The sequence below is a fragment of the Pogoniulus pusillus genome, chromosome 21 (assembly GCF_015220805.1).
Source record: "Pogoniulus pusillus isolate bPogPus1 chromosome 21, bPogPus1.pri, whole genome shotgun sequence".
Taxonomy (NCBI): domain Eukaryota; kingdom Metazoa; phylum Chordata; class Aves; order Piciformes; family Lybiidae; genus Pogoniulus; species Pogoniulus pusillus.
Genome location: NC_087284.1, coordinates 23,180,691 through 23,207,274, shown reverse-complemented (window position 1 = coordinate 23,207,274; position 26,584 = coordinate 23,180,691). Strand labels below are relative to the sequence as shown.

Below are 26,584 nucleotides of genomic sequence, written 5' to 3'. Positions count from 1 at the left end.
CAGGGAGTGCAGTCCGGGAAGGAGACAGGGCAGAGAGCACTGCTGGGTGCCTGTGGCAGCGTGTCTGGCTGGAGAGGGTGAGATGCAAACCACGCTGAACATTTCTGGGGGCCGTCCTGGGCTTTCCTTCTGGCAGAGGCATGCTCAAAGGTTTGCTTCGAAGAGGGCTAGGGACTGGCTCCTTCTCACAGCATGGGCATGGCTTTTCTGCTACCAAGCTGTAAGGGTGGACCCTTTAGTCATGCTGGGCTTGGGTCTTCCCTCTTGTGTCTTTCCCTTTCCTAGGTCTTGCCCAAGGCTTGCTGGTGTCACTCTGCAGCTGTTGGTTAGAGGCACACGGGTGCAGGAGTGGTGTCTGGTGTGGCCAGGCCATCCCCTTTGCTGCGCTGAAGCCCCGGGGGGGTGGATGGTTCCTGGAGCAAGCCATGATGTTGGCCTGTTTCTCTGGACTCAGCGTGGCTTGCTGGAGGCTTGTTCCGCTGGAACTGGTGAAGACATCACTTTGCTTTCCTGCGGAGCGGGGAGCTGCTCTGGCTTAGAAGCGTGGTGAGACGTGGTGAGCGAAAAGCAGGCGCTCCAGGGGTGGGGCAGAGGCACTCTGTCAGAGGTGTTTGGCAGCTGCAGAGCTTCTCCTCAGACACTTCCCTGAGCTCAGCACCGGCGCCTGGCTGCTCCTGCATGGTTCAGTCTTCAGGCTCTGCATCTTTGGAAAGGGTGAACCTGAACTCTGGTGGAGGACGGGTGGACCGTGGTGGATCCTTCCACATGGGAAAGCCAAGGGGTGATGGGGACACGCTGCTGCTGGGGAGATTCCCATGGGACTCCAGAGGAAAGCTGGAGACTGGAATCATCTCCTCAGAGAAGCAGTGGAGTCCCCTTCAGGGACAGTTTTCAGACTCAGCTTGGCAGGTGATGGGCTCCTTTCAGCTCCACCATCACCTAGGGAGGCTGGGCCAGATGGTGCTTGGGGTCCCTGCCAAGCTGGCACTCTGTGGTGCTGTGAAGTGCTGCTCTCTGGGGCTGCTGCTCACCAGTCCCCCTGCTCAGCCCCCTTCTGCCAGCATCTCCAGAGAGAAAACTGTCAGGACAAGGATCTTCATCAGGAGCTCCTTGTGTGGGCTGTGGGTGCCACGCCTCACTGAGCAGCTCTACCTGGGTGCCAGTTTCCCTCCCGGTGTTGGCACAGAGATGGCAGCTGGTTGAGGGACAACACACCGTGGTGGGGAAGGCCAACTGCAGAGTACTTGGAACCCGCTTCCCTGTTCTCTGAGCAGCACAGCAAAGCCTTCCTGTGATCTCAGCACGCCTGCAGCTGCGGCAGGAGGTGCCAGGAGCTGATGGGAGGGAAGGTGGCACCTGCAGGACTCATACTCTTTGTGACATCTTTTATTGTGCAGGGCGTTGGTGGAGCCACCTGGAGCTTGTCTGTGCTGTGTCTTCAGCCTTGCAGGGGCGTCCCGAGCTTGCCTTGGCCCGCAGCACTTCTCTGGTGCAGGACACAAAGCAAGCCTTGCCTTTCCTCTTGTTGGGCCCTCCCCTCCAAGGAGGACGCTGAGGGGCTGGAGCAGGGCCAGAGAAGGGCGAGGTGGGCATCAGACCCTGGCAGCAGAGCACCACCAGGCCGGATGCAAAGGGGTCGCCCTCCAAGTCCACATTGACTCCACAGTGGTCCCAGTGTGCTTGATACAGTTGTTGCTATGCACAGCCCCTGCACTTCTGGCACAGAGCCACCCAAACAGAGAAAGTCCTCTGCTTCTTAGTGTGAGTCCTTATCTCGACCCCCTGCAAGGGCAGTGTGGCTGCCACTTTATCTGCTTTCCCTCAAGGCCTCACCGTTGTTGGTGTCTGGGAGTCCAGAAGCTAACCCCTCAGCTGCCGGGAAAGTTTTTAACAGACAAACGCCAACGGAAAGAAAAAGAACAAACAAACTTCCCCATTTCAGGGGCACCCAGGCTGGGGAAGGGGCTGGAGAGCAGCTGCTGGGGATGCTGGGGCTGGAGAGGAGGAAGCCGAGAGCAGGCTCCATTGCTCTCTACAGCTGCCCGAGAGGAGGCTGCAGTGATAGGAGAGGAACTGGCCTGAAGTTGTACCGAGGAGGGTTAGGTTGGAGATAGGAAAAGTTTCCTTGCGGCATGAGTGGTCAGGGGCTGGGCACAGGCTGCCCAGGGAGCTGGTGGAGTCCTCACGCCTGGAGGTGTTCGGGAATCCTGTGGCCATGGCACCTGGTGAGAGTGTTTAGTGGCTGCGGTGGGGTTGTGTTGATGGTTGGGAAAGCCCTCTAAGATCATCCAGTCCACCCTGGACACTTGTGTGGCTCAGAGCCAGCTGCAGCACAGCCTGGCTGCAGGACCTGCGGCCCCCTGCCGGGTTGGCTGCGGCAGAAGCCACCCCTGCAGAACTGCTGCTCCCGTGGCAGCCGCAGGGAGGCTGCCGAGCCTTCAGCTGGGCGGGTGGGCTCCCCTGTGCTGCTGGCCAGGGTGTCCGCGGAGCCAGCCGGAGCCGCCGGGCCCGTCTGCAGACAGACCCCCGCGGCGTTAATCGGTGCCACCTCTGCCAGTGCCCGCGGGCAACCTCCGGGGACCGCAGCGGCGGTCCGGCTCCGACAGCCGCGCAGCAGGCCCCGGCCCTCACGGGCGCAGCTGCGGCTGCTCACTGCGGCGTCACAGGCGACCCGAGGCTCCTCCGCTGCCGGCAGCCCCCGGCCGCGGGTGCGCGGAGCGGCGGCGGAGGATGGCGGCGGGCGGAGCTCGGCGAGCAGGTGGGGAGGCGGCGGCGCGGGGCGGAGGAGGAGGGCAGGGCAGAGCCGGGGGCGGACGGACCGAAGCGCAGAGCGTTCGCGTGGCTCCGGATGAGCGCGGAGCCCCTCCCAGAGCAGCGGTAGCCGGGCGGCGGGTGGGGATGCCCGCGGGTGGAGCGGCGCGGGGCGGGGCCGGGCTCACTCCCGTCCCGTCCCTTCAGCAGGTCCCGGCCCTGGGCGAGAGGACGCAGCCGCGGTGCCGCATCCCGGCCGGCAGCCCCTGCGCGGCTGAAGCTCGGCGGGCGGCGCCGGACGGCAGTTGCCCGGCGGGAGCGGCCCCGGGCGGGCTCCCCGCTGGCCCCCGCCATGGAGGCGGGCGGCGCGGCGGGGCCGCTGGTGCCGGTGCAGCAGCTGGCGGCCTGGGGCGCGGCGGGAGCCATGGTGTTCGGAGGCGTGGTGCCCTACATCCCGCAGTACCGGCAGATCCGCCGCACGCAGAACGCCGAGGGCTTCTCCGCCTACGTCTGCCTGGTGCTGCTGGTGGCCAACATCCTGCGCATCCTCTTCTGGTGAGTGGGCGCCGCAGGGCTGCCCGGGGCCGCGCTGCCAGCCGCAGGCTCTGCGCTGGATGCCGGAGGGCGCCGGCTGCGTGCTGGCCTTCGCCTCCTGCCCGAGAGCACTCCGCTGGCCTGCGGCACTGGGCGAACGCGCTGGGCTGCCAGCGCCCCTTGCCGGGGCTCTGCCGTGCCAAGAGCTCGCTTTGGAAGCTGTCGGTAAGAGAAGAGAGGTTTGTGCTGTCAGGTCTGTTGGCTTGCTGGCTCTGCATGCACTGCCCTGGCCGGCAGTGCTTCCAGGGATGTGGCGTTACCGCCTCTGGGCATCCCGGGCCGCGCTCTCATTGCGCTCAGTGTAACAGATGGCTTCCATCTTCCCGGTCTGAGTCTGCCTCTTCTGGTACACACCATCTCCCCGCGTCCTGGTGCGTGTGTTCTTGCGTTTTCCTGGGGTGCTGGCTGGCTTCCTGGGGAGTTTGAGCTCCGCAGGTGGTTCTAGAGCTCGGTGCACAGCTAGGGGCGCAAATGCTGTCTCGGCTAAGCAGGCGGAAGGTGGGCAGCCTGGCAAAGCAAATTGGTTTTGTTTTCAGCAGCGCTTTCAATGTTTTAAATCAAATCTGTGTCCACCCTTAGGTCTTGTGCTGCTGGGCGGAGAAAATGCTGCTAGAGAGGGGGTGAAGTTTATTAACTTCTATTCCTGATTACTCCTTACAGCACCGGGGATGTGCTGGAGAAGCCGGAGGTGAGGTGGTCCGGGGAATCCCTGCAGCTAGGAGTATTTTAACTACAAAAGGCTGCTTTCTAGGCCAGGAAGAGCAGGTCGTTAATGGGCTACATCCTGTTGTTGGTTTCTGGTTTATTTTTAAAGCTGACTCCTTAAGTATGAGAAGATTCTGGGAGGGAGAGCCGAAGGGAAGCGGTGGAACTGGCAGGGGCAGGAGAGGAGAAAGGCTGGATCTGGCAGTTGGAGAGATAGGAAGCCCCATCCCTGGACGTGGAAGCTCCATCCCTGGAAGTTAAAACCAGGCTGGATGTGGCTGTGGGCATCCTGTTCTAGTGAAAAGTGTTCCTGCCCATGGCAGAGGGGGATGGAACGGGATGATCCTACAGGTTCTTTCAAGCCCTGACGATTCTGTGGATGAGGGAGCTTCAGCTGGAGTCGATTTTCAGTGCCTGCAGTGAGAGATGTGCACAGCAGAGTAACCACTGCGAGTGATGAGGAGCTTCCGGGAGTTACTGCCTGTTACAGTGCCCTGTGCTCTGCAGCACTCAAGTAGAGAGAGGCTGCAGCCGTGTTGCCAGGATCAGGGCATTCCCTGCTGTATTTGAGCCACTCTGCCACATACCAGCTCTGTGTGGGCTCTGGGCACATTGGAGCTCAGGGGTGGTGGCGCAGAATGACCTCACAAGGGGCAGAGGTGTGTCTGGAGCACCCCACGAGGGGCAGAGGTGCTGTAGTTAACAGCAAGTCCTGTCTTTCTGGCCTCATCTGAACAAAAAGGCAGAGGAGAGGGTTTGCACAGTGGCAGTTCTGTGTTCCCCAGGAGAACGTTTTGGTTGCTGGTAGTTCTTCATTGACTCCAGTAAGACATGACAGTAGTGTTGGGGGTGGGCATCACCCTTGGGTGCATGGATGCTAGCAGGAAGATAGCAGAGTAGGAACCTTTGTGTGTGAAGGTGTTTGAAAGGCACCCAGAGAGCAGCTTGGCAGCTCGGCTCTTGTGCGAGCTGCTTGGTGCCAGGCGTGGCTGCTGCCTGAGCTGGGACACAGCACTCGGCACCAGTGCAGCTGTGTCTGCAGTCCCGGCGGCAGGAGTTGGCAGGTTTGGGGCTGTTTTGCTGTAGATGCAGTATGCTTGTGCTGGGGCAGAGCTGGGCCTGCCCACGAGCAGTTTGCCCCAGTTTGCTTCCAGATTGCCAGGTGGTGAGCAAACCTGAAGCAAGCCAGCCCAGGCCCTCACCCGTCTCTTCTGAGAGCTGCTCTGGCATGAAGCTGCTGTGTTCAGTTGGGTTTAGTTCCGTCACTACCCCTGGTTGTCAGGGCTGTGATTTGTGCCAGGTTCCGCCCTGCTGAGCCATCTCTGATCCAACGAGAAGAGCTGAAAGCAGCAGGCCCTAGAGCCCTGTCAGCTCTCCTCAGCAGAAGGGCTGTGCTGCTGCCCAGGTGCCAGCTGTTGCTGAGTGAGGCTCAGGCTGTGCCTGTGGAAGGGCTTCAGGAGTAGCTTCAAAGGCATTTCCCTAATCTTCTGCTCTGCAAGACCTTGGGCACCTGAGCTCTGGGGGCAGTCTCCTTCGTTTTCCTGGTTACGAGTTGATCCTCTTAATTCTCCTACTCGTGAATCCTTTCTTTTTTTTCCTAGTTGTGAGCTAATTCCCTTATTTTTCCTAGCTGTGAATTCCCTCTTTTCCTAGCTGTGAGTGGCCTCTCTCGTACCCCAGGTGTGAATTCCCTCGTTCCCCAGCTGTGAGCAGGCTCCCTTGTATTTCCCAGTTATGAGTTCCTTTACTCCTGTTAGCGAAGGGGCAGGTTACACAAGTTCCCAGAGCTGTACCTCGTTACCCCAGAGGTTTTCTGTTTGTTTTTTAAGGTCTGGCTTTGCAGTGGGTGAAGTTTGACCTTTCCTTTCCCCTCCAAACAGGATTTAATGCCTAATCTCCTTGGCATGCTCGGTGTGCCAGCAGAGCTGCAGCTGAGTGGGGGCACTGTGACAGCAGCTGCTGAGCTCCAAGCTGACAAACCTTTCTCCAGTTAGCTGCTGTCACACTCCTCTTGCTCCCAGCTAGGGGACGTTAAGCCGTCTCTGAAGGTGAGGAGGCTCTGCGCAGTGCCTCTCCTCCTTGTCTCCTTCCCACCCAATCCCTCAGCTGCTGGCTGGCGCTGACAGCAGCACGTTACCCGCCGAGGGCTTTTTCGTGCTTCCCCGTGTCACAGTGCCTTGAAATGCCACCTTGAAAGAGAGATTTGTTTGCTTTCACTTCTGCATGCCTTGCCTTTGCATTCCCATAGGTGTGCTTGGCCTTGCCCTGCTCCAGCAAAGAGCTGCGTGCCAGAACTTGGTGGAGCAGCAGTGGGAGAGGTCTCCAGGTACACAAGCTGCGTGTGGCCAGCATCAGGCAGGGTTCCAGCCTGCACACCTGGCTTTGCTGTGGGGAGAGGACAGTGGAAGTTGGGCTTTGCAGACCTGTGGAGACTGTGTGAAGTGGTTGGCCCTTGGAAAGAGAACTGGGAGGAAAAAAAGGTGTTTTGGAAGAGCAGAGAAGCCTGTGCTGAGAGCAGCAGACAATGGGGCTCTGTCTGCCAGGGTGCCAGGCAGGCTTTGTGCTGTGCCTGGCCCTGGTGTCGAGTTAGCTTCATGTTGGGCGATGATCAGCTGCTAGCAGTCTGTGTAATGCTTTGGAGCCTGTTCTGGGCTGCCAGTGTAGCTGCTGGTCATGGTTTGTGGTGGATATCAGCTGCTACTTTGTCCTTCTCCAAGACTCTGCTGCTTCTCGGCTTCTGACCTGGCCAGCCTGGAGAAGGTTTGTGCTGTGGAAAAGGAGGGACAGGCAGTGCCAGCCTCCATGCCTCTGGCATTCTGGTGCCTGTGGAGATGTCTGACATGCTCCAGAACACATGTCAGCAGTTCTGCTCTCCTCTGCATTTTCAGCAGGACACCTCAGTACCATTCCTCTCATGGAGACATCTCATGGTACCCGCCATGACTGGCTCTGGCTTCTCCTTCAGCACTGGTGCTTCAGATTTCCAAGGAATACCCCAGGCCTTACTGGTGCTTGGCCCCTCAGGTGCTTAGGCTGGCCTAGGCTGCACTGAAGTTGTGGGACAGCTTCAGAGAGCATCTTGGGCCTTGAACCCAGCAGTGCCCAAGATGGACACAGCTTCTTGGTCAGTCTGGCAGTTGGGTGTCTTTGTTTGGCCATCACCAAGGACAGGAACAAGAAGTAGGTGAGAGTTGCATGGGGAGCTGGGGGTGGAAGGTGCAGAACAACTTGCTTGTGAGTTCTCCCTACGGATGAGGAGTCCAGAGAAGAGGAAACTGTCCCACTCTGGAGCTGTTCTCACCAAAGTTGCCTCAAGGCAAACTGTGGAAGCAAGTTCTGGCAGGCAGGGAGAAGGTGACAGCAGTGGAGTGTTATTTGTGAGCCAGGGGAGCCCTCTGCCTCTCAGCCATGGCTTGAGCTCAGCCAGCAGCCAAGCACCGCACAGCTCTGGCAGCCAGGCAGAGACCTGAACATCACAAAGCTCATTTGGAGTGATTTTCACCCAAACCCAAGTCTGTCTGGCGTCTGCAGCAGACTTCCCCATGCCGCTGCAGCGCCCACCAAGGGCAGCCATGTCCCTGAGCAGGAGCACTGGCACAGCAGGTCCCTGAGCAGGGAAGTGGAGATCTGCTGGCACCAACAGTTGGCTTCTCCTCAGAGGCCTCTGAGAAGAGCAGAGCAAACCTTCTGTGCTTGCTCTGGTCTGGGTTCATGGGCACCGCTGTCAGAGGGCAACAGCCCAGGCTGGACCAGCAGAACAGGGCAAGAGGATTAAGGCTGAGGAGTGGATTACAGCTCTCCGTAGTGCCTAATTAGTCCTTGCTCTGGCTTGAGCAGTCACTGCTGCTGTCTTCAGCACCCTGAGCCCTGCTGAGACTGCTGAAATGCTGGCGAGACCTGAGCCTCCCCTTTGACAGGAGTGTGTTTTGTGGAGTGACCTCTCTTGTCCTTGGTGGAGGGCTCTGAAGAACTTGTGGCAGTGTTGGGAGATGTTTGGAGCTCCTGAGAACTCTGGAATTTCCTTTTTACCCATCCTGTGTGTTGTCAGCTTTGTTTCACTTTTTTCCCCCCAGTTTTCAGGGAGCACAGGGTCTACACTGGCAGTTCTAGTCTGGGGTGAGTTGGAAGGGATCTTAAAGATCATTTAGTTCCAACCCTCTTCCCATGGGCTCCTGCAGAGGGCTTGGAACTAGATCATCTTCAACCTTTCTCTAGAGCAGGCTGCTCCAGACTTCATCCAAGCTGGCCCTGAATAGCTGCAGCTCAGGCTGGTTTGCAGTCAGGCTGTGGTGCTGGCACCTGGTTGTCAGCGGCCAGCAGGTGCCATGCCAGGGGGTGTGCAGTGGGTGTTTGTTCTGCCTCAGGGCCCTGGTGAGGCTGCTGTGGCCAATAACCTTGGCAACAGGGAGAAGCTGACCCTGCAGTCGCCTCTGGCTGAGTTCTCCACTCCCATCACAGCTTTCAGCTCCCCTGCTGCTGGCTCAGCTCCCTGCCCCGAGTGCATCCCTGGAGCTGTGTGTGCAGATGCCTTTGTGCCTGGGGGTGGCTTCTGCGGGTGGTTCCAGCTACTCTCTCGTTCCCTGGATAAGAGATAGGTGCAGCAGTGGTGAACAGCAGCTCAGGAGAGCTTGGCCAGGCAGCAGCGTGGGCTCTGGGGTCATGGGCGCGGGACGTGGGCTGCACCTGACCTGTGTCCTCCTCCCCTGCATTCTGTCGTGGTGCAGTGAAAGCCTTCCCCAGAGTGCTCTCTGCCTGAGCTAGCTTCCTTCCTTCCTTCCTTCCTTCCTTCCTTCCTTCCTTCCTTCCTTCCTTCCTTCCTTCCTTCCTTCCTTCCTTCCTTCCTTCCTTCCTTCCTTCCTTCCTTCCTTCCTTCCTTCCTTCCTTCCTTCCTTCCTTCCCCTGTGCTGTGGGAATGGCTCCACCCTGGGCCACCACAACTCCATCAGCAGTAGGAAGAGGGGTTGGGAGGTGCATGTTGCTGCTTGTCCTTCCAGTGTCACTGTCTGTGGTGTGGAGACTTTGGGTGGTCTTCTGCTTGTCCTTGGCTGTGTGGTGAGCTGTCACCAAGTGGTGCAGGGAGAAGAGCTGGGAGCATCACCAGCCCTCACAGCAGGGTCTCCTCTTGCTGTGTGCCAGCTTCCACCTGGAGTCAGCCCGTAGGTATTGGAAGCCCTGAGCATCCTGACAGCCCTCGAACCTCCAGTCAGGGTGGGCCGCAGCCCCACCTCACCTCTCCGTGGTATGTGCAGGGTGTGCCCAGGAGTGCCCACTAGGCATCTCCTGTGAGCCAGCAGGAATTCACCTGGGGAAGGCAGGAAAGGCCAAATTCTGTGCGTTGGTTCCCACATCTTGGGACTTCCCAGCCCTGGGCCAAACTGGGCACAAACTGGTGAGCTCTGTGTCCTGCAGACCTCAGAGTGCTGGGCTTGGCAGGGACCTCTGGAGGTGATGGGGTCCAAGCTCCCTGCCAGGGCAGGGTCAGCTGGAGAAGGTCACTTGTGTCCAGAGGCAGGCAGACCGTGGTGCAGGTGTTTCTGTCCTTTGCTCTGTGGAGGATGCTGCAGCAGAGCCAGCAGGCTGCCAGCTGCGTCAGTGCCCAGCTGGTTCTGGCTGCAAGGCCTGGGCTGCTGCTTGGGTGGCTTCCCCTTGGCAAGGTGCAGACAGGGAAGGGCTGTGCAGAAGGCCTTGTGCAGCAGCCAGCAGCACACCTCACGGGGGTGGCCGCAGTCTCTGGCCTGCCTCGGCCCTGGTGCAACCTGCTGCCCCTTCAGGGAACAGCTCTGGGAGAGCGACACTGAAGCTTCTGCTCCGGCAGCGAGAGCCTGTCCTGGGATGCTGTGAGAGGCTCTCAGGTGCTGCTGCCCAGGGCTTGTGCCCCTGGCGTGTGCAGCCGGCTGCAGCTGCTGACCTCTGCCAGCCTTCCGCCCCATCGCTGCCAGGCTTTCCTCCCGCGGTGCCCGGAGCGTGGGGTGGCCCAGCAGGCTGGACCTGTGCTGAACCTGTGCTGTCTGTTGCAGGTTTGGAAGGCGCTTTGAGGCCCCCCTGCTGTGGCAGAGCATCATCATGATCGTCACCATGCTGCTGATGCTGAAGCTGTGCACGGAGGTGCGGGTGGCCAACGAGCTGAACGCCAAGCGCCGCTGCTTCGCAGGTCAGTGCCAGCGCAGGGCACCTCTGGGGCCAGGCTCAGCGGGGCAGCTCCTGAGCCACTGCTGCGGATCTCCTCCCAGATAAAGCTGTGGAGCTGTGGTTTCAGACGGGTCTCGGCTGAGTGCAGAAGTCAGAGCTCTCCCAGTCCTTCACACCATGCCCTGAACGTGGAGCCTGCTCCCGGTGCCCTAGTGCTAGGCTGCCCGTTTTGAGGTGCTGTTGTGCCGTGTGCCAGGCTGGGGCATGCCCGTGCCCTGCCGCCTGCAGTGCTCTGCACGGCTCGTTTCTGCTTACTGAGCTACTGCCTGTCAGGACAGGAGGTGCTGTGACACCATAGCCACAAAGCTGCCTTTTGTCTGCCATTGCCTTGGGCTTTGCTGTGGCCCTGGTTGGCATTTATGGGCCTTTTCCACTCATTTTGGCTATGAGTTAATTTGCAGGTATTGGTAGTTGCAGTCAGGAGCAGAGTGCTGGGCTTGATGTAATCAGACCTAGGCATGGAGCAGAGGCCCTGCTCTTTCTGTCAGGGGGGTGGGCTCTGTGCTTGCTCTGACCTGCAGCCTGTGCTGTTGCAGCGCCAAGGAGAAGGAATTGGTGCTGTCAGCTTCCTGGGGCTTGTTTGGCCACTGTGGATGAATGATTTCTTCTCTCCATCCCTTCCCATGCTCGCTCCCCAGTAACTGCTGCGGATAACCCACAGCCATCCTCAGCAGGCAGCAGCTGCTGCTCTGCAGGAATCATAGAATCATAGAATCAACCAGGTTGGAAGAGACCTCCAAGCTCATCCAGTCCAACCTAGCACCCAGCCCTATCCAGTCAACTAGACCATGGCACTAAGTGCCTCATCCAGTCTTTGCTTGAAGACCCCCAGGGATGGTGCCTCCACCACCTCCCTGGGCAGCCCATTCCAATGCCAATCACTCTCTCTGTGAAGAACTTCTTCCTAACATCCAGCCTAGACCTACCCTGGCACAACTTGAGACTGTGTCCCCTTGTTCTGTTGCTGGTTACCTGGGAGAAGAGGCCACCCCCCACCTGGCTACAATGCCCCTTCAGGTAGTTGTAGACAGTAATAAGATCAGCCCTGAGCCTCCTCTTCTCCAGGCTAAACAGGCCTAGCTCCCTCAGCCTCTCCTCATAGGATTTGTGCTCCAGGCCCCTCACCAGCTTTGTTGCCCTTCTCTGGACACCTTCCAGCACCTCAACATCTCTCTTGAATTGAGGAGCCCAGAACTGGACACAGCACTCAAGGTGTGGCCTGACCAGTGCTGAGTACAGGGGAAGAATAACCTCCCTTGTCCTACTGGCCACACTGCTCCTGATGCAGGCCAGGATGCCATTGGCTCTCTTGCCCACCTGGGCACACTGCTGGCTCATCTTCAGCTTACTATCTATCAGTACCCCCAGGTCCCTTTCCCCCTGGCTGCTCTCAGCCACTCAGTCCCCAGCCTATAGCGCTGCTTGGGGTTGTTGTGGCCAAAGTGCAGAACCCTGCACTTGGCCTTGTTAAATCTCATCCCCTTGGCCTCTGCCCACCCATGCAGCCTGTCCAGGTCCCTCTGCAGGGCTCTCCTACCTTCCAACAGATCAACACCTGCTCCTAGCTTGGTGTCATCTGCAAACTTACTGATGCTGGACTCAATCCCCTCGTCCAGGTCATCAATAAAGATATTGAACAGGACTGGGCCCAGCACTGATCTCTGGGGAACACCACCACTGACAGCTGCCAACTGGATGTGGCACCATTCACCACCACTCTCTGGGCTCTGCCATCCAGCCAGTTCTTGATCCAGCACAGAGTGAATCTGTCCAAACCATGAGCTGCCAGCTTGGCTAGGAGCTTCTTGTGGCAGACAGTGTCAAAGGCTTTGCTGAAGTCCAAGGAGGGGCCTTAGTTCCTAGCTAAGGAAGCTGCTTGCATCCCCTGGGGCTGTGTCGGGGCAGTGAGCTCCTGAGCCTGAGGAGCTCCCTGTGGCTCCCAGCCACGAGCCGCTGTGTTCTCAGGGCTGTTAGCCTGGCAGGGTGAGTGCCTGGAAAACCACCTCCAGCCAGATTCAGCAGCAGTCAAGGTTCAGGAAGCCTTTGGGAGGGGCATGTCTGCTTTCCACCTCCTCTGCTTTCTGTGCCAGGGGATCGGGAAGTGGCAGTAAGGTTTCTCTGTTTGCCCTCTCTGAGGGGAGCTCTGCTGCTGCACCTTTACGCCAATGCAGCTTTGCCCCAGTGCTGTTGCAGGCTCCCTGGGTGATCTCTGGGCAGAAAAGGAGGCTGTCCAGGTCACTTGGTAGCCTTCTTCAGAGAGCTGTCCCTGCCAGACACACAGCTCCTTGGGCATAGTCTGTCTGTGCCTTAGCAGCTCGGGGAAGCTCCTCACGCTCCCCCTGATTCCCAGTCCTGTGCCCAACCAGCTGGAGAGCTTGGTTTTACCTGCCTGTGGCCCTTCCTTGCTCCCATCCAGAGGCTTGCATCCTCCCCCACACTCTGGGAACAGCTAAAGTCTTGTCTGCTGCTGGCCCTGCTGCAGAGCAGGGGCTCAGGAGCTGGGTGCAGAGCTCCCTTCAGGAGGCAGGAGCGGGGCACTGTGTTTCAGGCACGACAGGGGCAGCGAGTTCCCTCTGCCCAGTGCTGCTGTCATCTTAGCTTTGCAGTTCTGTGGTGACCTAGGAAAGCTGCTGAGGCTCTGTGCTCACTTTCCTTCCTCACAGCTTGCTGGGGCAGGGAGAAGCTGGGTTTGGAGCCAGTGTTTCTGATGAACCTTGCGGGACCCTGGAGGAAGTGGCACAGCAGGGTTGCTAATGCCTCACAGGGCTGCAGGTGGAAACCTTGTCCTTGGACTTGTGTCCTCCCCTGGAGTGCTCCTGCCAATAACCAACATGCTTGGGAAGGGAGCAGCATTTCAGTGCAGGGAGCTTGCTGTTTTCTTCCATTGTTGTTATTGAGGCATTTCCTTCATCTCCTTGGAACTGACTGCAGACAGGCAGAGTCCTCTCCGGATGTCCAACTGCTTTGTTACTGTCTAAACCTGGGCTGTGCTCAGCTATTCCCAGCTGGAACAAACCAACACAGCAAAGCAAGGAAAGGGCAGAACTCCTCAGCTGCAGGGACTGCAGTGGTAGGACAGCTCTGCACAGGAAGGGTTCCTCAGCCAAGGTCGGCAGAGGTCAACAGCCCCTCCTGACCTTCAGGCTGTCGCTGACAGCCTCCCTCTGCCTCCTGCAGCACAGCTGATGTCACAGCGGCTGCCCCCCGGGCCGCAGCCGAGGTCACAGCAGCTGCTCCTAGTCGCTGGCCAGAGCTGTGCTGCTGGCTCAGAACAGAGGCTGAAGGTCCAGTGGTGATTTCCTCTTTGCAGGTTCAGGTTTGGCTCCCTTGTGGTGGTGGTGTAGCAGTTCTGAGGCATGGCCTGGTGGTGCTCTCATGCCAGAGAGCTGCATGTTGGAGTGCAAAATGTGGATGTGCCACATCTGGACCATCAGGAGGAGGCTGGAGCCAGGTGTTCACAGATACAGCCCAGAACATCTAGGGCTCCTGCTGGCGCTGGCTGGCTTGGGCAGTTTGTGTGTTCCTGGGGGACAAGAACTCTCACTTGCTTTCTCCAAAAAGCCTTCCATCTCTCCCCCACAGTGTCAGTGGTGCCCAAGACCTGGTGCCAGGTTTTGAGCTCTCTGGTTGTGTGCAGTGCACCGAAGAGCAGCAGTCAGTGCCTGTGGGCAGCACAGCCCAGCTCCTCGGGCAGAAGAGGGGCTCTGGGCTTGTCACATGAAGATCATTTCCTCTGGGCACTGCTCCGTCTCTGACTCCCTCACAGCTGCTGGTTGTCTTCATCTGCTTTCTAGTTTGGACCTTCTCACAGTGTCCTGAGCCCATGAGGAGCTCTGGGCTGGGCACTCTGCAGCAGAGATGGTTTCCAGATGGCAGAGGAAGAACAGGGTGAGCAGCTGCAGCAGACAGCATGGTTGCAGGTGGGGTCTGCTCTCTCCTCCCAGGCAGGACTGGCTTAAGCTCAGGCTTTTGGCAGCTGTTTCAAAACATCACTGTCCACAGGAGGCACCTTGCCTTAGCCGAGTCTAGAGTTACACCTCCACCTCTCCCCGCCTGGAGCCTGGCTGAGGTGACAGCTGAGTTGTCCTCTGGGCACAGGCAGGCTCTCCAGCAGGGCTGCCTTCATGTGCTGCCCCTAGCTGCTCTGCTGGGGAGCCGTGCAGTGAGCCTGCACTGAGGCTGCTGCTCTGCCCTCTGCTAGTGCCCTGGGCACTGCCCCTATGGGCATGGCCTGACTGACTGCCTGGCAGGAGTGCCTGACAGCCCCGTGGATGGACTGCCTGGCAGGAGTGCCTGACTGCCCCACTGCTGCTGTAACCACCCCAGTCTGTTTGTCTTTCCTGTGGCTGGTTTTGTTTCTCCTCAACTGTTTCTCTCTGTAGCTGCAGACAGTAAGGATGAAGAGATGAAAGCAGCCCCCAGGAGGTCCTGTCTGGGTATGTACTCTGCACACCCACGCTGCATGCCCTCGTGCTCTCAGCTCCTCCTGCCATGCTTTGCTGCTCTGGGTGCCCCTCGTCAGAAGTTCCTGCATGGCCAGAGAATGCTGGCATGACCCTTTATGGGCAGACTAAACCCTGGTGCATGAGTTCTGTTATTAATATTTATTTGTAATGTTCCACTCTCTCCTTTTAACTTTTCGTCAAGGAAAAGATGCTTTCAGCTCTAGCTCAGAAACCAGATTTGGAAGGCAGCTGAGTTCACCTTGTTGTGCATCCCAGAGTTGTCTGCCTTTCTCCTTCTCCCAGCTGGGCAAGAAAATGTGACATGGGGCAGAGGCCATCTCCCTGTCCAGCCCTGGCTCTGGAGGAGACTGCAATGTACAGGAGACTCACTCAGCATTCTTTAGAATGCAGGGTGAGAAACCTCCCACAACACCTGATGGTCAGGCACAGTGCTGGCATTTGCTGGCTGCTTCTCCTCTTCCATTAGGGCAGCCTCAGGCTGTTGCCTGGGGGGCAGTAAGGCTGCAGGTGAGAGCCCTCCCCTTCAGAGCTGGGTTCTGTGCTCTCTGCACTGAGAGCCTTTCCCCTTCAGAGCTGGGTTCTGTGCTCTCTGCACTGAGAGCTTCCACCCTTCAGAGCTGGGTTCTGTGCTCTCTACACTGAGCCTTTCCCCTTCAGAGCTGGGTTCTGTGCTGTCTACACTGAGAGCCTTTCCCCTTCAGAGCTGGGTTCTGTGCTCTCTACACTGAGAGCTTCCACCCTTCAGAGCTGGGTTCTGTGCTCTCTACACTGAGAGCTTCCACCCTTCAGAGCTGGGTTCTGTGCTCTCTACACTGAGCCTTTCCCCTTCAGAGCTGGGTTCTGTGCTGTCTACACTGAGAGCCTTTCCCCTTCAGAGCTGGGTTCTGTGCTGTCTACACTGAGAGCCTTTCCCCTTCAGAGCTGGGTTCTGTGCTCTCTACACTGAGAGCCTTTCCCCTTCAGAGCTGGGTTCTGTGCTCTCTACACTGAGCCTTTCCCCTTCAGAGCTGGGTTCTGTGCTCTCTACACTGAGCCTTTCCCCTTCAGAGCTGGGTTCTGTGCTCTCTACACTGAGAGCCTTTCCCCTTCAGAGCTGGGTTCTGTGCTCTCTACACTGAGAGCTTCCACCCTTCAGAGCTGGGTTCTGTGCTCTCTACACTGAGAGCCTTTCCCCTTCAGAGCTGGGTTCTGTGCTCTCTACACTGAGCCTTTCCCCTTCAGAGCTGGGTTCTGTGCTCTCTACACTGAGAGCCTTTCCCCTTCAGAGCTGGGTTCTGTGCTCTCTACACTGATAGCTTCCACCCTTCAGAGCTGGGTTCTGTGCTCTCTACACTGAGAGCCTTTCCCCTTCAGAGCTGGGTTCTGTGCTCTCTACACTGAGAGCCTTTCCCCTTCAGAGCTGGGTTCTGTGCTCTCTGCACTGAGAGCTTCCACCCTTCAGAGCTGGGTTCTGTGCTCTCTACACTGAGAGCCTTTCCCCTTCAGAGCTGGGTTCTGTGCTCTCTGCACTGAGAGCTTCCACCCTTCAGAGCTGGGTTCTGTGCTCTCTACACTGAGAGCCTTTCCCCTTCAGAGCTGGGTTCTGTGCTCTCTACACTGAGAGCTTCCACCCTTCAGAGCTGGGTTCTGTGCTCTCTACACTGAGAGCCTTTCCCCTTCAGAGCTGGGTTCTGTGCTCTCTACACTGAGCCTTTCCCCTTCAGAGCTGGGTTCTGTGCTCTCTACACTGAGAGCCTTTCCCCTTCAGAGCTGGGTTCTGTGCTCTCTACACTGAGAGCTTCCACCCTTCAGAGCTGGGTTCTGTGCTCTCTACACTGAGAGCCTTTCCCCTTCAGAGCTGGGTTCTGTGCTCTCTACACTGAGAGCCTTTCCCCTTCAGAGCTGGGTTCTGTGCTCTCTGCACTGAGAGCTTCCACCCTTCAGAGCTGGGTTCTGTGCTCTCTACACTGAGAGCCTTTCCCCTTCAGAGCTGGGTTCTGTGCTCTCTGCACTGAGAGCTTCCACCCTTCAGAGCTGGGTTCTGTGCTCTCTACACTGAGAGCCTTTCCCCTTCAGAGCTGGGTTCTGTGCTCTCTACACTGAGAGCTTCCACCCTTCAGAGCTGGGTTCTGTGCTCTCTGAGTTGCTGTAGGAGGAGGATGTGCTTTAGCACTTTCAGCTCCTAGCCTGCACAGGCAGCTTTAAGGCAGTAATGGTAATTTGGTTCTAAGTCCAATGAGATCTCACCTTAAAGGCTGACTAGAGGCACACAAGTTCCTCATGGCTAATCCTGACCTCCCCTTTCAGACCCAGCAAGCATTGCTGTCTGCTAGTAGCACCTTTTTCTTTCGTGTTCTCAGAACTGCTCTTTTTTTCTGGCCTTGGTACCAATCTTTTTGCTCTCCTGTTTCTGCCATCCTAGTTGGTAGCCCTCCCGACTGGCTTGCAGCACTAACCCCCTGGATGTTATCTTGGAGCAGTCCTGCCTGTGCTCCTGTTGGCTTTCAGTGGTGCTCAGCGATGCTTGATGTGCAGTGCTAGGGCTAGCAGCAGCTCTCTGTGCTCCTGGTTAGGGCTGAGTGGGTGGTTTAAAAGCTCTCCAGGTAGTTGAAATTGAACAGAAATAAGTCACTTGGTCTGTGACCTTTGACTCCTGGCACAGTTTCTTCCTGTGTGTGTTTTGTTACCTGTTTGGTGTGGGTTTTGGTTTATTGTTTTCTGTTAAGAAGTCACTTGCTTTGTAGTTTACCTTCAAGAGCTGAGGTTTGCAGGAAGAATCAGCCCACCCCTTAGTCCAGCTGGCCTGGGTCTGAAATACCTGGTTAATGAATGCTACTTGCAGTTGGCTTTGACTTGCCCAACAGTGTGGGGTGGATGGAATGGTCTCTGCAGACCAGGACAGCTTCAGACTCCTGGGCAGGGTTGGGTGGTCTGCTGGATGGTCTCATTCTTCCTGGGCACAGACATTTGTGTACAATGCACACGCAAAAGTGTGTCATGGAATGGGTCGGGTCAGAAGGGACCTTGAAGATCACCTAGTTCCAACCTCCTGGTGGTGCAGAGAGTGGGAAGCACAGAGCTGCACCTTGCAGCACAAGGCACAGCTCACTTTGGCTGGTTTTGGCTTTCTTTATTTCAGCAGTGTGAAGAATGTTCTTCGGTCTGTTTGTAGGCTTCAGAAATCCATTCTGTGGCTCTTTGGTTCTGGTGGCTGAGTCCTCCCAGGGCTTGCTGCTGGCTGTGATCCAGCAAACCACCTGCCAGGGCTGTTGTCCACACTCCATGCTGGCTTCTGGGGGAGCTGAGGGTCTGTGGGAGGCTGCTGCAGCTTCACTGCCCTGAGTAAAATCAGCCCCGGGCTGAGGGCTTCCTGATGCCATACGGAGATCTAGGGATTCCTCTTTTCCTGGGCAGAGGAGGGATGGAAAGCCTGGAGGGAGCTGCATGTCTGAGTGCTGCTTCATTCCCTCTGCTTCCTAATGCAGACATCTCCGTGGCTGCTTGGTTGTGCTTTGCTTTTTCCGAGCAGATGTTTAAACATTCTGAAGGCCACCTGTGGCAGATAAAAGGCCTTCCCTCCCTCCTCTGCACTTGTTTTCAGAGCTTGCTGTGTGGCCAAGCCTTGGACTTTGCTTTTGGCTTAAGCAAGGAGTTGTCCATAACTCAAACCTTCACCTCTTGCCCACTCTCTTGACTTACTCAGGGCATCAGCTGGCCTCTGGTGAGTGAAGTGTTGGCAGGGACACTGGATGTTAGGCTTTGGGGGCTACTACATTTTAAAACTGGTAGTCTCAGAAGCACAGGTTGATGTTTAACAGCCCCAAGCAGCACTGCAGGCTGGGGCCAGAGTGGCTGAGAGCAGCCAGGCAGAGAGGGAGCTGGGGGTGCTGGGAGAGAGGAGCTGAAGAGAAGTCGGCAGTACCCAGGTGGGCAGCAGAGCCAATGGCATCCTGGGCTGGCTCAGGAGCAGTGTGGGCAGCAGGACAAGGGAGCTGCTTCTGCCCCTGTGCTCAGCACTGCTCAGGCCACCCCTGCAGTGCTGTGTCCAGCTCTGGGCTCCTCCATTGCAGAGAGATGTTGAGGTGCTGGAAGGTGTTGAGAGCAGGGCAGCAAGGCTGGGGAGGGGCCTGGAGCAGAGCCCTGTGAGGAGAGGCTGAGGGAGCTGGGGGGGTGCAGCCTGCAGCAGAGGAGGCTGAGGGCAGAGCTCATTGCTGCCTGCAGCTGCCTGCAGGGAGGCTGTAGCCAGGTGGGGTTGGGCTCTGCTGCCAGGCAGGCAGGGACAGAAGAAGGGGACAGAGGCTGAAGCTGTGCCAGGGCAGGTCTAGGCTGGATGTTAGGAGGAAGTTCCTGGCAGAGAGAGTGATTGGCACTGGAATGGGCTGCCCAGGGAGGTGGTGGAGTGGCTGTGGCTGGAGGTGTAGAAGCCAAGCCTGGCTGGGGCACTTAGTGCCATGGTCTGGGTGATTGGCCAGGGCTGGGTGCTAGGTTGGGCTGGATGAGATTGGAGCTCTCCTCCAACCCGGCTGATTCTGTGATTCTGTGTGGGTTGGAAGGGACCTCCAGAGTATCCAGTCCAACCCCCTGCTACCACAGGTCACACAGGGACTCATCTGGATGGGTTTGGAAGCTTTCCAGAGAAGGAGACTCCACAACCTCTCTGAGCACCCTCACACCAAAGAAGTTTCTCCTGAAGCTCAAGTGAAACAACCTGGCTTGCATTTTGTGCCTGTTGCTTCTTGTCCACTGACAATAGCCTGGCCCCATCCTCCTGCCCCACCCTTAAGCTCTTGCTGGGCATTGAGAAGACCCCCCCTCGGGCTGCTGTTCTGCAGGAGATGGGTGTCCAGCTCGGCTGCAGGGGCACCGGAGGCGCCGAGTGGCAGCAGGAGCGCTCCTGGCGAGGCTTCAGATGTGGCTGGGAGGTGCCCTGGGAGCAGCGAGCGCCGAGTGGGGAGCGCTGACAGCATCCAGCCACAGGAGGGCGCTCCGGGGCCGCAAGCCCTGCCCGCGGGAGCCGGGAGCCGAGCGCGGCCTGGCCTCCGCCGTGCGGCCGGGATCCGGGTGGGGATCTGGAGCCGTCCTTCGGGATGGGCGCGGTGAGGTGCTCCGGCAGCAGCGGCACGGGGCAGCTGAGGGGCCACATGCAGCCAGCCTGCAGATCCGGGCGCAGCCAGGCCGCTGCTGCTCGGCAGGGCGCAGCAGCCCAGGCGCGGCACGGGCGCTCCTCGGGGCTGGCAGCCAGGCTGCGTGGGGCTGGAAGGAGGAGGTGAAGGCGCAGCCAGGCTGCTGCTGCTCGGCAGGACACAGCAGCCCAGGGGTGAGACTTGCCTCAAGTCAAGGAGGAGCCAAACCAACCGTATTGGGAGCTCTTCACTGGCATCCAGCACAAGGAGGACCCAAAGCCACAGTGAGAGCTGGGTCAGATGGCTGCAGTCTGTGGCAGGAATGAGTGCAGGGCCAGCAGGTGGGTGCAGAATTGGCAGGGTCAGGGCACAGCATCAGTTGCAGGGGAAGCTGAGCACTGGCTCAGTAATTGCTGGGATGGCAGAGGCCTTGCTTCACTTTCCCTGCAGGAGCTGGTGGGGTGTGAGTGTGCCGTCACTAAAAGTAAGGTGGCTGCTTGGACTCGTGTGTCACCCTCGGATGGAAGCTGGTGCCGTGGGCTCCTCCGTGTGTGGCCTGGCACCTGTCCCTCGCCAGAGCCTCGAGCTGCTGCCCGTCCGGTGGCCTGCCCAGTGCCGAGCACGGCCCTGCAATGCTGCCTCTGCTGCTTGGCAGTCCTTGGGTCTGACGCGCAGTCTGCCGCCCAGAGGGGCACCCTTGAGCTCCTGCTTCTGCACCCTCAGCCCATGCAGACTTTCTGCTCAGTGCACGAAGAACCCACAGGGCTGCTCCTCTCCCAGCATCCACGGGATCCCGCAGCACACATCCCTCCTCCATCAAAGGGTGACCTTGTTTCAAGTGCAGCTCTCTGGGTGGGGTAGGGGGCTCAGGCTGGGCTTGATGAGCTGCAGAAGCTCTCTGCAGCATTGCTAATTCGGAGCAGCCCAGGAGCTCAGCGCCAGCAGTCCCCGTGGGAGCTGCTCCAGCTGTGCAGGGTCAGGAGCTCTGCTGGGTGTGTGGGTGGCTGCAGGGAGCTGTGCAGGTGTGATCTGGACAGCCTGGGGGGTGTTAGGTGTCACAGACTGGTGGGCTTCCTGCTTCTGTCTTTTTGGAGAAAAGGGATGATGTCTGCTGGGGGGGTGGCTGTAATCCTCCCTCCTCAGCTTGACTGCAGTGTGAGCAGTACTTGCTAGAGTACTGATTGCTCGGTTGTGCTCTGCTCCCCGGGTGGCACAGCCCTGGCTGTTCTCCTGGGACAGCTGTGGCTGTGCCTGCTGCAGAGGGCTCTGCATGGTCACACTCCTGGGTTTTGTCCTGGTGTGAAAACCTCTTCTGTTACTTTGTTTTGTTCCCTTTCTAAGCCTTTGAGAACCTTGTTTTCACTTACTCACAACCTTGGGTGCTGAAATGGAGCCTCAACAGCATCATTGTTGGGAGCTAAAGAGGATGTCAGTCTGTCCTCTGCTGGTAGTGAGCTCTGCTGCTGCAGCTGAGGCTCTGGGCTGGTTTCCCCCTCTCTGTTAGAGATGAGCTTTTCAGACAAAAGGTGATCAGCAGGTTGTCATCACTGCCAGGGTTCTTGGCAGGGATGTTGGTCACTAGGTGGCTGGGGCCTCTGCTTGGTAGTGACATAGCCTTGTGATGTGCTGCTTTTGTGCCAGATGTGCTGGAGGCACCCCCAGGTTCTTCACCGTTTGGTACCTAGAGGCCAGAGCATCCAGGTGAAGTACTTGGATGGCTTGCAGGCCTTCGGGCGATCCTTCCTCTCTGCAGCAGCCCCCGGATGCTTCCCAGACACTCTTCCAGTTTCTTCTTGTTGGGTTTGAGTTGGACTTGTTTGTGGTTTTGGTTTTTAACCCTTTCTCCTGTGTTCTGCCTTCTACGTCCAAAGGCTGATGGTGGCTCCTCATGCTTCCCAGTTCTTAATGGATAACTCCCGGGGGACGGCGGGCAGCTCGTCCCGGGCGCGGCAGGAGCTCCTCCCCGGGGTAGCTCGTCCCGGGCGCGGCAGGAGCTCCTCCCGGGGCAGCTCGTCCCGGGCGCGGCAGGAGCTCCTCCCCGGGCGGCTCGTCCCGGGCGCGGCAGGCGGGCAGGAGCTCCTCGTGTATCGTTGTGCCGCCGCCGCTGTGTTGCAGATTTGGACCTGAAGCACTTCTGGCGCTGGAGCCGGTTCGCGGACTACGTGCAGTGCGTGCTGGCCTTCTGCGCCCTGGCAGGGTACCTGACCTACCTCTGGCTGGACTCGGCTCTCTTCGTGGAGCTGCTGGGCTTCCTGGCCGTCTTCACCGAAGCCATGCTGGGCGTGCCGCAGCTCTACCGCAACTACCGCAACGGCTCCACCGAGGGCATGAGGTGAGGGCTGTGGCTGTGGCCTGCCTGCAGCCGCTGCCTCTGCCTGTGAGTAACCTTTGGGTGGTGCGGGCATGCTGCCCGAGGACGGGCAGGGTCGTCTTGCCCCAGAGACAGCAGCTGCTGGAGGAGACCATAGAACCACGGAATGGCTCAGGCTGGAAAGTGCCTCGGAGCTCATTTCCTCCAGCCTCCTGCCACAGGTAGGGACCTCTCAGCTAGACTCAGCTGCTCCAGGCCTCATCCAGCTTGGTCTTGAATGCCCCCAGACAGAAGGCAGCCACAGCCTCCCTGGGCAGCCTGTGTCAGGCTCTCACCACCCTCACACCGAAGAACTTCTGCCTCAGCTCCAGTCTTACCCTGCCCTGCCTCAGCTCCAAACCATTCCCCCTTGGCCTGTCTCTAGACACCCTCAGCCTTCCTGCAGGATCCCTTCAGCTACCTGGAGGCAGCTCTAAGCTCCCCCTGGAGTCTCCTCTGTATATCCCCATAGCAGAGGTGGGCACCACCTTGGCACAGTGTGAGGTGCAACTCTCCTGCACGTTTTGAACCTCTCTTGCTCTCAGCCCTCAGCACCTCATCCCCTTCAGAGCAAGCTTCAAACCAGAAGTGCTCTTCTTCTGCAAGGAGCTGAAGGCTTCCTCACAAGTACAGAAGCCGAGCCCTGCTGCCAGGGCTGAGCAGGGCTCTCCTCGGCTGCTGCTGCTCTCTGTGCCCCGAGGAGCCAAGGCACAGGAGAGCCAGCTTGTGCTGGTCTGACAGAAGCCTTGGGTGTGGGCACTGTGCTGGCTGCTGGCTAGGAGGTGTCAGGCAGGGTGCTCTGCGTGGCTCAGGTCAGGTCCTGCCAGGGCACAAAGGCCAGAGCTGAGCTCACCGTGAAGGCAGCGAGAGAGCAGTTTTCCAGAAGTGTCCCTTGCCTCCTGCCCAGCAAACGTGGGAGCAGAAGTGCCTCAGCTCCTGCCGTGCCAGCAAGGCCCTGTTTGGGCTCCTCAGCAGCAGAGAGGCATGTGGGAGCTGGAGGAGGGCAGGTTTGGACTGGAGATGAGGAGGAAGCTCCTTAGAGCAAGGGTGGTGAGTGGCACAGGCTGCCAAGGGAGGCTGTGGCTGCCTCCTGCCTGGGGGTGTGCAAGGCCAGGCTGGATGAGGCCTTGAGCAGCCTGGGCTGGCGGGAGGTGTCCCTGCCCAGGGCAGGGTGATACATCTTCGAGGTCCCTTCCAACCCAGCCCATTCCATGGATCTGAATATCCAAAGCTTCCTCCAAGAAGACTATTTTGGAGCTGCAAATGGGAGCTGAAAGCTGTCCAAAGCCAGGATGTTCTCCCTGAATCTGCTCCTCCAGACGTCCCCACTCACATGGTGTGTGGGAGGCAGCAGCAGAAGAGGCTGCAGGAGGGGAATCTTCTGTACCTTCTGCCTTGCTTCCAAAATCACCGCAAGTGTTCAGATTGCTCAGGACAGGGTTTGGTGTGGGGCTCGTTGAGAGAGCTGAGGGCAGGGTTTGGTGTGGGGCTTGTTCCTGGAGCACCTCCCATCTTTCCAGCTGTGACCTGGTGTTCTGCTTTGTGTCCCCAGCCACTTAAAGAACTTTGTGCTGTTCCCTTCTCCTCTTTCAGTGTCAAGATGGTGCTGATGTGGACCAGTGGGGACACCTTCAAGACTGTTTACTTCATTCTGAACCAGGCCCCTTTCCAGTTCTCCATCTGTGGGCTGCTGCAGGTTCTCGTGGACATGGCCATCCTGCTGCAAGTTTACTTGTACAGCTCCTACCCTCAGAAGCCTGTGTCCCACCCCACACACACAGCCAGCACGAAGGCCCTGTGAGGCTCCTGGCTGGACAGGCCACAGGTCAGTGTGCTGTGGGGTCAGCCATGGCAGGTCCTGCTCTGCTGTGTACAGAGGGCAGAGCTGGGAGCAGGGCCTGGAGACCTGGCAGCATCTCCAGCTCAGGAGGTGGTGGCATCTGAGATCTCTGTGGAGGGGTGGGCTCCTTCTCTCTGCATCTACACCCAAAGCCTTACCAAGCCCCAGGTGTCTGCACATTGACTCACAAGGGCTGGATGGTCTCTGGGCTAATGTGCATCAGAAGTGTCACAGCACAGGAACAGGTCTGCAGCTCTGCCCATTTGTACCATCTGAGGGCTGTGTCTTGGCACAAAGGCTGGGGGGCAGCTGCTGACAGCCAGAAGGTGGAACAAGCATGGAGAAGCAGGTGCAGGACCTTTCTCTGCTTCCCTAGGAGGCTGTCTGGCGAGCAGGAAGGGGAGGGTGGGAGGCCCTGCAGAGGTGAGCAGCCAGGAATGGGCCAGCCACAGGCGGTGCTCAGGGGGAAGGGCAGGGGAGCTCCCCATGGCGTGGCAGGTGGCACATGACGGGGGCAGTGTGGGGGTGTTGGAGCCATTCTCAGGGCAGGGACTGCCAGTGGAGCCCTCAGTCAGCAGCAGCAGACTGCAGGTGACCTTCCTGATGGTGCTGTGGGGCAGTGGGCTTGGAGAGCAGCTCTGCTCCTGCAGCCGTGCCAGGACAGCACCACAGGGTGTCCTTCCCAAGGCAGGGCTCAGCAGACCTGTGCTCCCAGCTGGAGAGCCACAGAGCAGCTCCACTCCCATGGGCTTGGAAGGGAAAGGGAAAAGGGGAAATGCTGGAGCCAGAGCTGTGGCCTGTGGGGTAGGACTGGCACCTGACAGCTTGGTTTGCTGGGGCTGAGGGCCATGGTCACGTCGTGTGACATCAGACAAGAGTCAGTTTGTGTGGGGGTGGCTCTTGCACTGACCCAGCAAAGGCTCCCCGGGTCCTTGGCTAAAGACCTCTGGCTCTGAGCAGCCTGTGCTTGGGCTGTGCAAGCTGAGTCAGCTCAGCTAGGAATGGAGGAATGTAGATCTTGTCTGTGGTGGCTGTTGGTCAGTGCAGGCCAGCCTGTGCAGGTCGCTCTCTGCAGGCCACTGTGCCCTATCTGAGCACTGCACTTGGCCAGACCCTGGGCTCTGGCCAGCAGCTGCCGTGAGCCTGCCCTGGTTGGTAGGAGGCAGCCAGAGCAGGACAGCCCCAGGATCAGCTGTGCCTGCTCTGCCTGCTCTCTCCATGAGGCTCTGTGGGCCTCACCTGACCACAGCCAGGCTGCTAGAGCTGGGGGACGGTTCTGAGGATGTTTTCCCCCCCAAGATGAGCCCCAGAGCTGATGGTTTATTGCTGATGGCAGGCAGCAAGAGGTTCCACAGCCTCGGGGTGCAGAGCAGTCCCTCTGCCCTCTCTGATGTGGGAACCTCGTGGCTGTCTTCACGGGTGGCAAGCTGCCTGTTGGAGGGGCACCACAGTGCCACAGAGGTGGGGTTGGTAGGCACCTCAAGGGATGTGCCAGCAGGCTGCAGTGGCGAGACACTTGGTGGGAATGTCCCATCGTAGGGCACGGCAGGGAGGGCTGTCCCTGTGCTGCCTTACAGGCTTGTGCCCCTCGCTGCCAGACAGCCCAGAGGGGCTCCTGCTGCAGGTGCCTTTAGGTGCTGGTGCCTAAAGCCTGCAGGCAGAAGCCCAGCCCTGGGGCCAAGCTCTTTGGTGGAAGGAAGTGAGGCCTTGGGAAGTCCCTCCTGCTCTGGCAGGTCCAGCTGGATCTGACTGCCCTGGGCTCTGCTCCCCCCAAACCCTTTTAGGCCTGAAGTGACCTTACAGAGGTGGAGCGCCGGCAGCAGGGAGGCTCTCCCCGTCCTGCTCCTCGCTGCTCTCCAGTGCTCTGCTCGTGGCAGAGGAACATCTGGGCTTGCCCTTTTGTACTCAAAGACTTGCTTAGCCCCTGACTCCCCTGCTGCTGCCTGAGGGTTGTGTTTCTGCTGCATGCAGCCGAGCCGCTAACGCCTCCTGGGGCCTCGCACCCTTGTGGGGCTGGAGTCTCCCGTGCTCACTTTGGTCCGTGGGGTCTCTCTCTGCTGCTCTCAATGGGGATACAAGCAGCAGGTGGCTCTTGGGACACTACTTCTGGCAGTGCACACCTCTGGCTCGGAACTGCAGCTCCTCCTGTTTTGTCCTTCGGGGACTCTTCCCTAGGCAGCTCCTTGAGGCTGTCCACCAGTACCCAAGCCAGCAAGCTCTGCAGACCTGTTTCACCCACAGCAGGGCTGGAGATGCTGGAAGAGAAGCCAGGGAAGCCATGTCCGAAGTCACCTCCTGTGCGTGGCGCTTGGCAGGTTTGGGCTCGTGGCCAGGAGCTCTGGAAGCGAGGCGTTGCGGGGACGGAGCGTTCCAGAACCTTGCTGTTAGTGTCAGGAGCAGGCAGCGCCCGGCTAAGGCGCAGGCGCCGCGTGGCGCAGCTCTGGCACAGGCCAGGGCTTGGCTCTGAAATAAAAGTGACCTCTGGGACCTGGGGAGCTGTGCTGCTTTGCTTCGCTGTGCCCAGCCATGGATCTCTGCCCCTGCTCCCTGCTGTCTCCTGGCCAGGGCCTCCCCTCACAGCCACCCT

General features: G+C 58.8%; 1 protein-coding gene across 3 annotated transcripts; it reads left to right on the top strand.

Moving 5' to 3' along the window:
• Positions 1–2,798: 2,798 nt before the first annotated feature.
• Positions 2,799–26,484, top strand: SLC66A2 (solute carrier family 66 member 2). Of its 3 annotated transcripts, none has more exons than XM_064161259.1 (7): positions 2,799–2,877; positions 2,962–3,306; positions 10,068–10,201; positions 14,622–14,675; positions 21,923–22,139; positions 23,751–23,982; positions 26,242–26,484. In XM_064161259.1, the coding sequence occupies exons 1-6, from the start codon at positions 2,849–2,851 to the stop codon at positions 23,956–23,958; spliced, it is 987 nt and encodes a 328-aa protein (XP_064017329.1). In that variant the 5' UTR covers positions 2,799–2,848; the 3' UTR covers positions 23,959–23,982; positions 26,242–26,484. The 3 variants fall into 3 exon arrangements, with proteins under 3 accessions (XP_064017329.1, XP_064017328.1, XP_064017330.1); XM_064161258.1 differs by having other exon boundaries at positions 26,239–26,484; XM_064161260.1 differs by lacking the exon at positions 14,622–14,675 and having other exon boundaries at positions 26,239–26,484.
• The last annotated feature ends 100 nt before the right edge of the window (positions 26,485–26,584 follow it).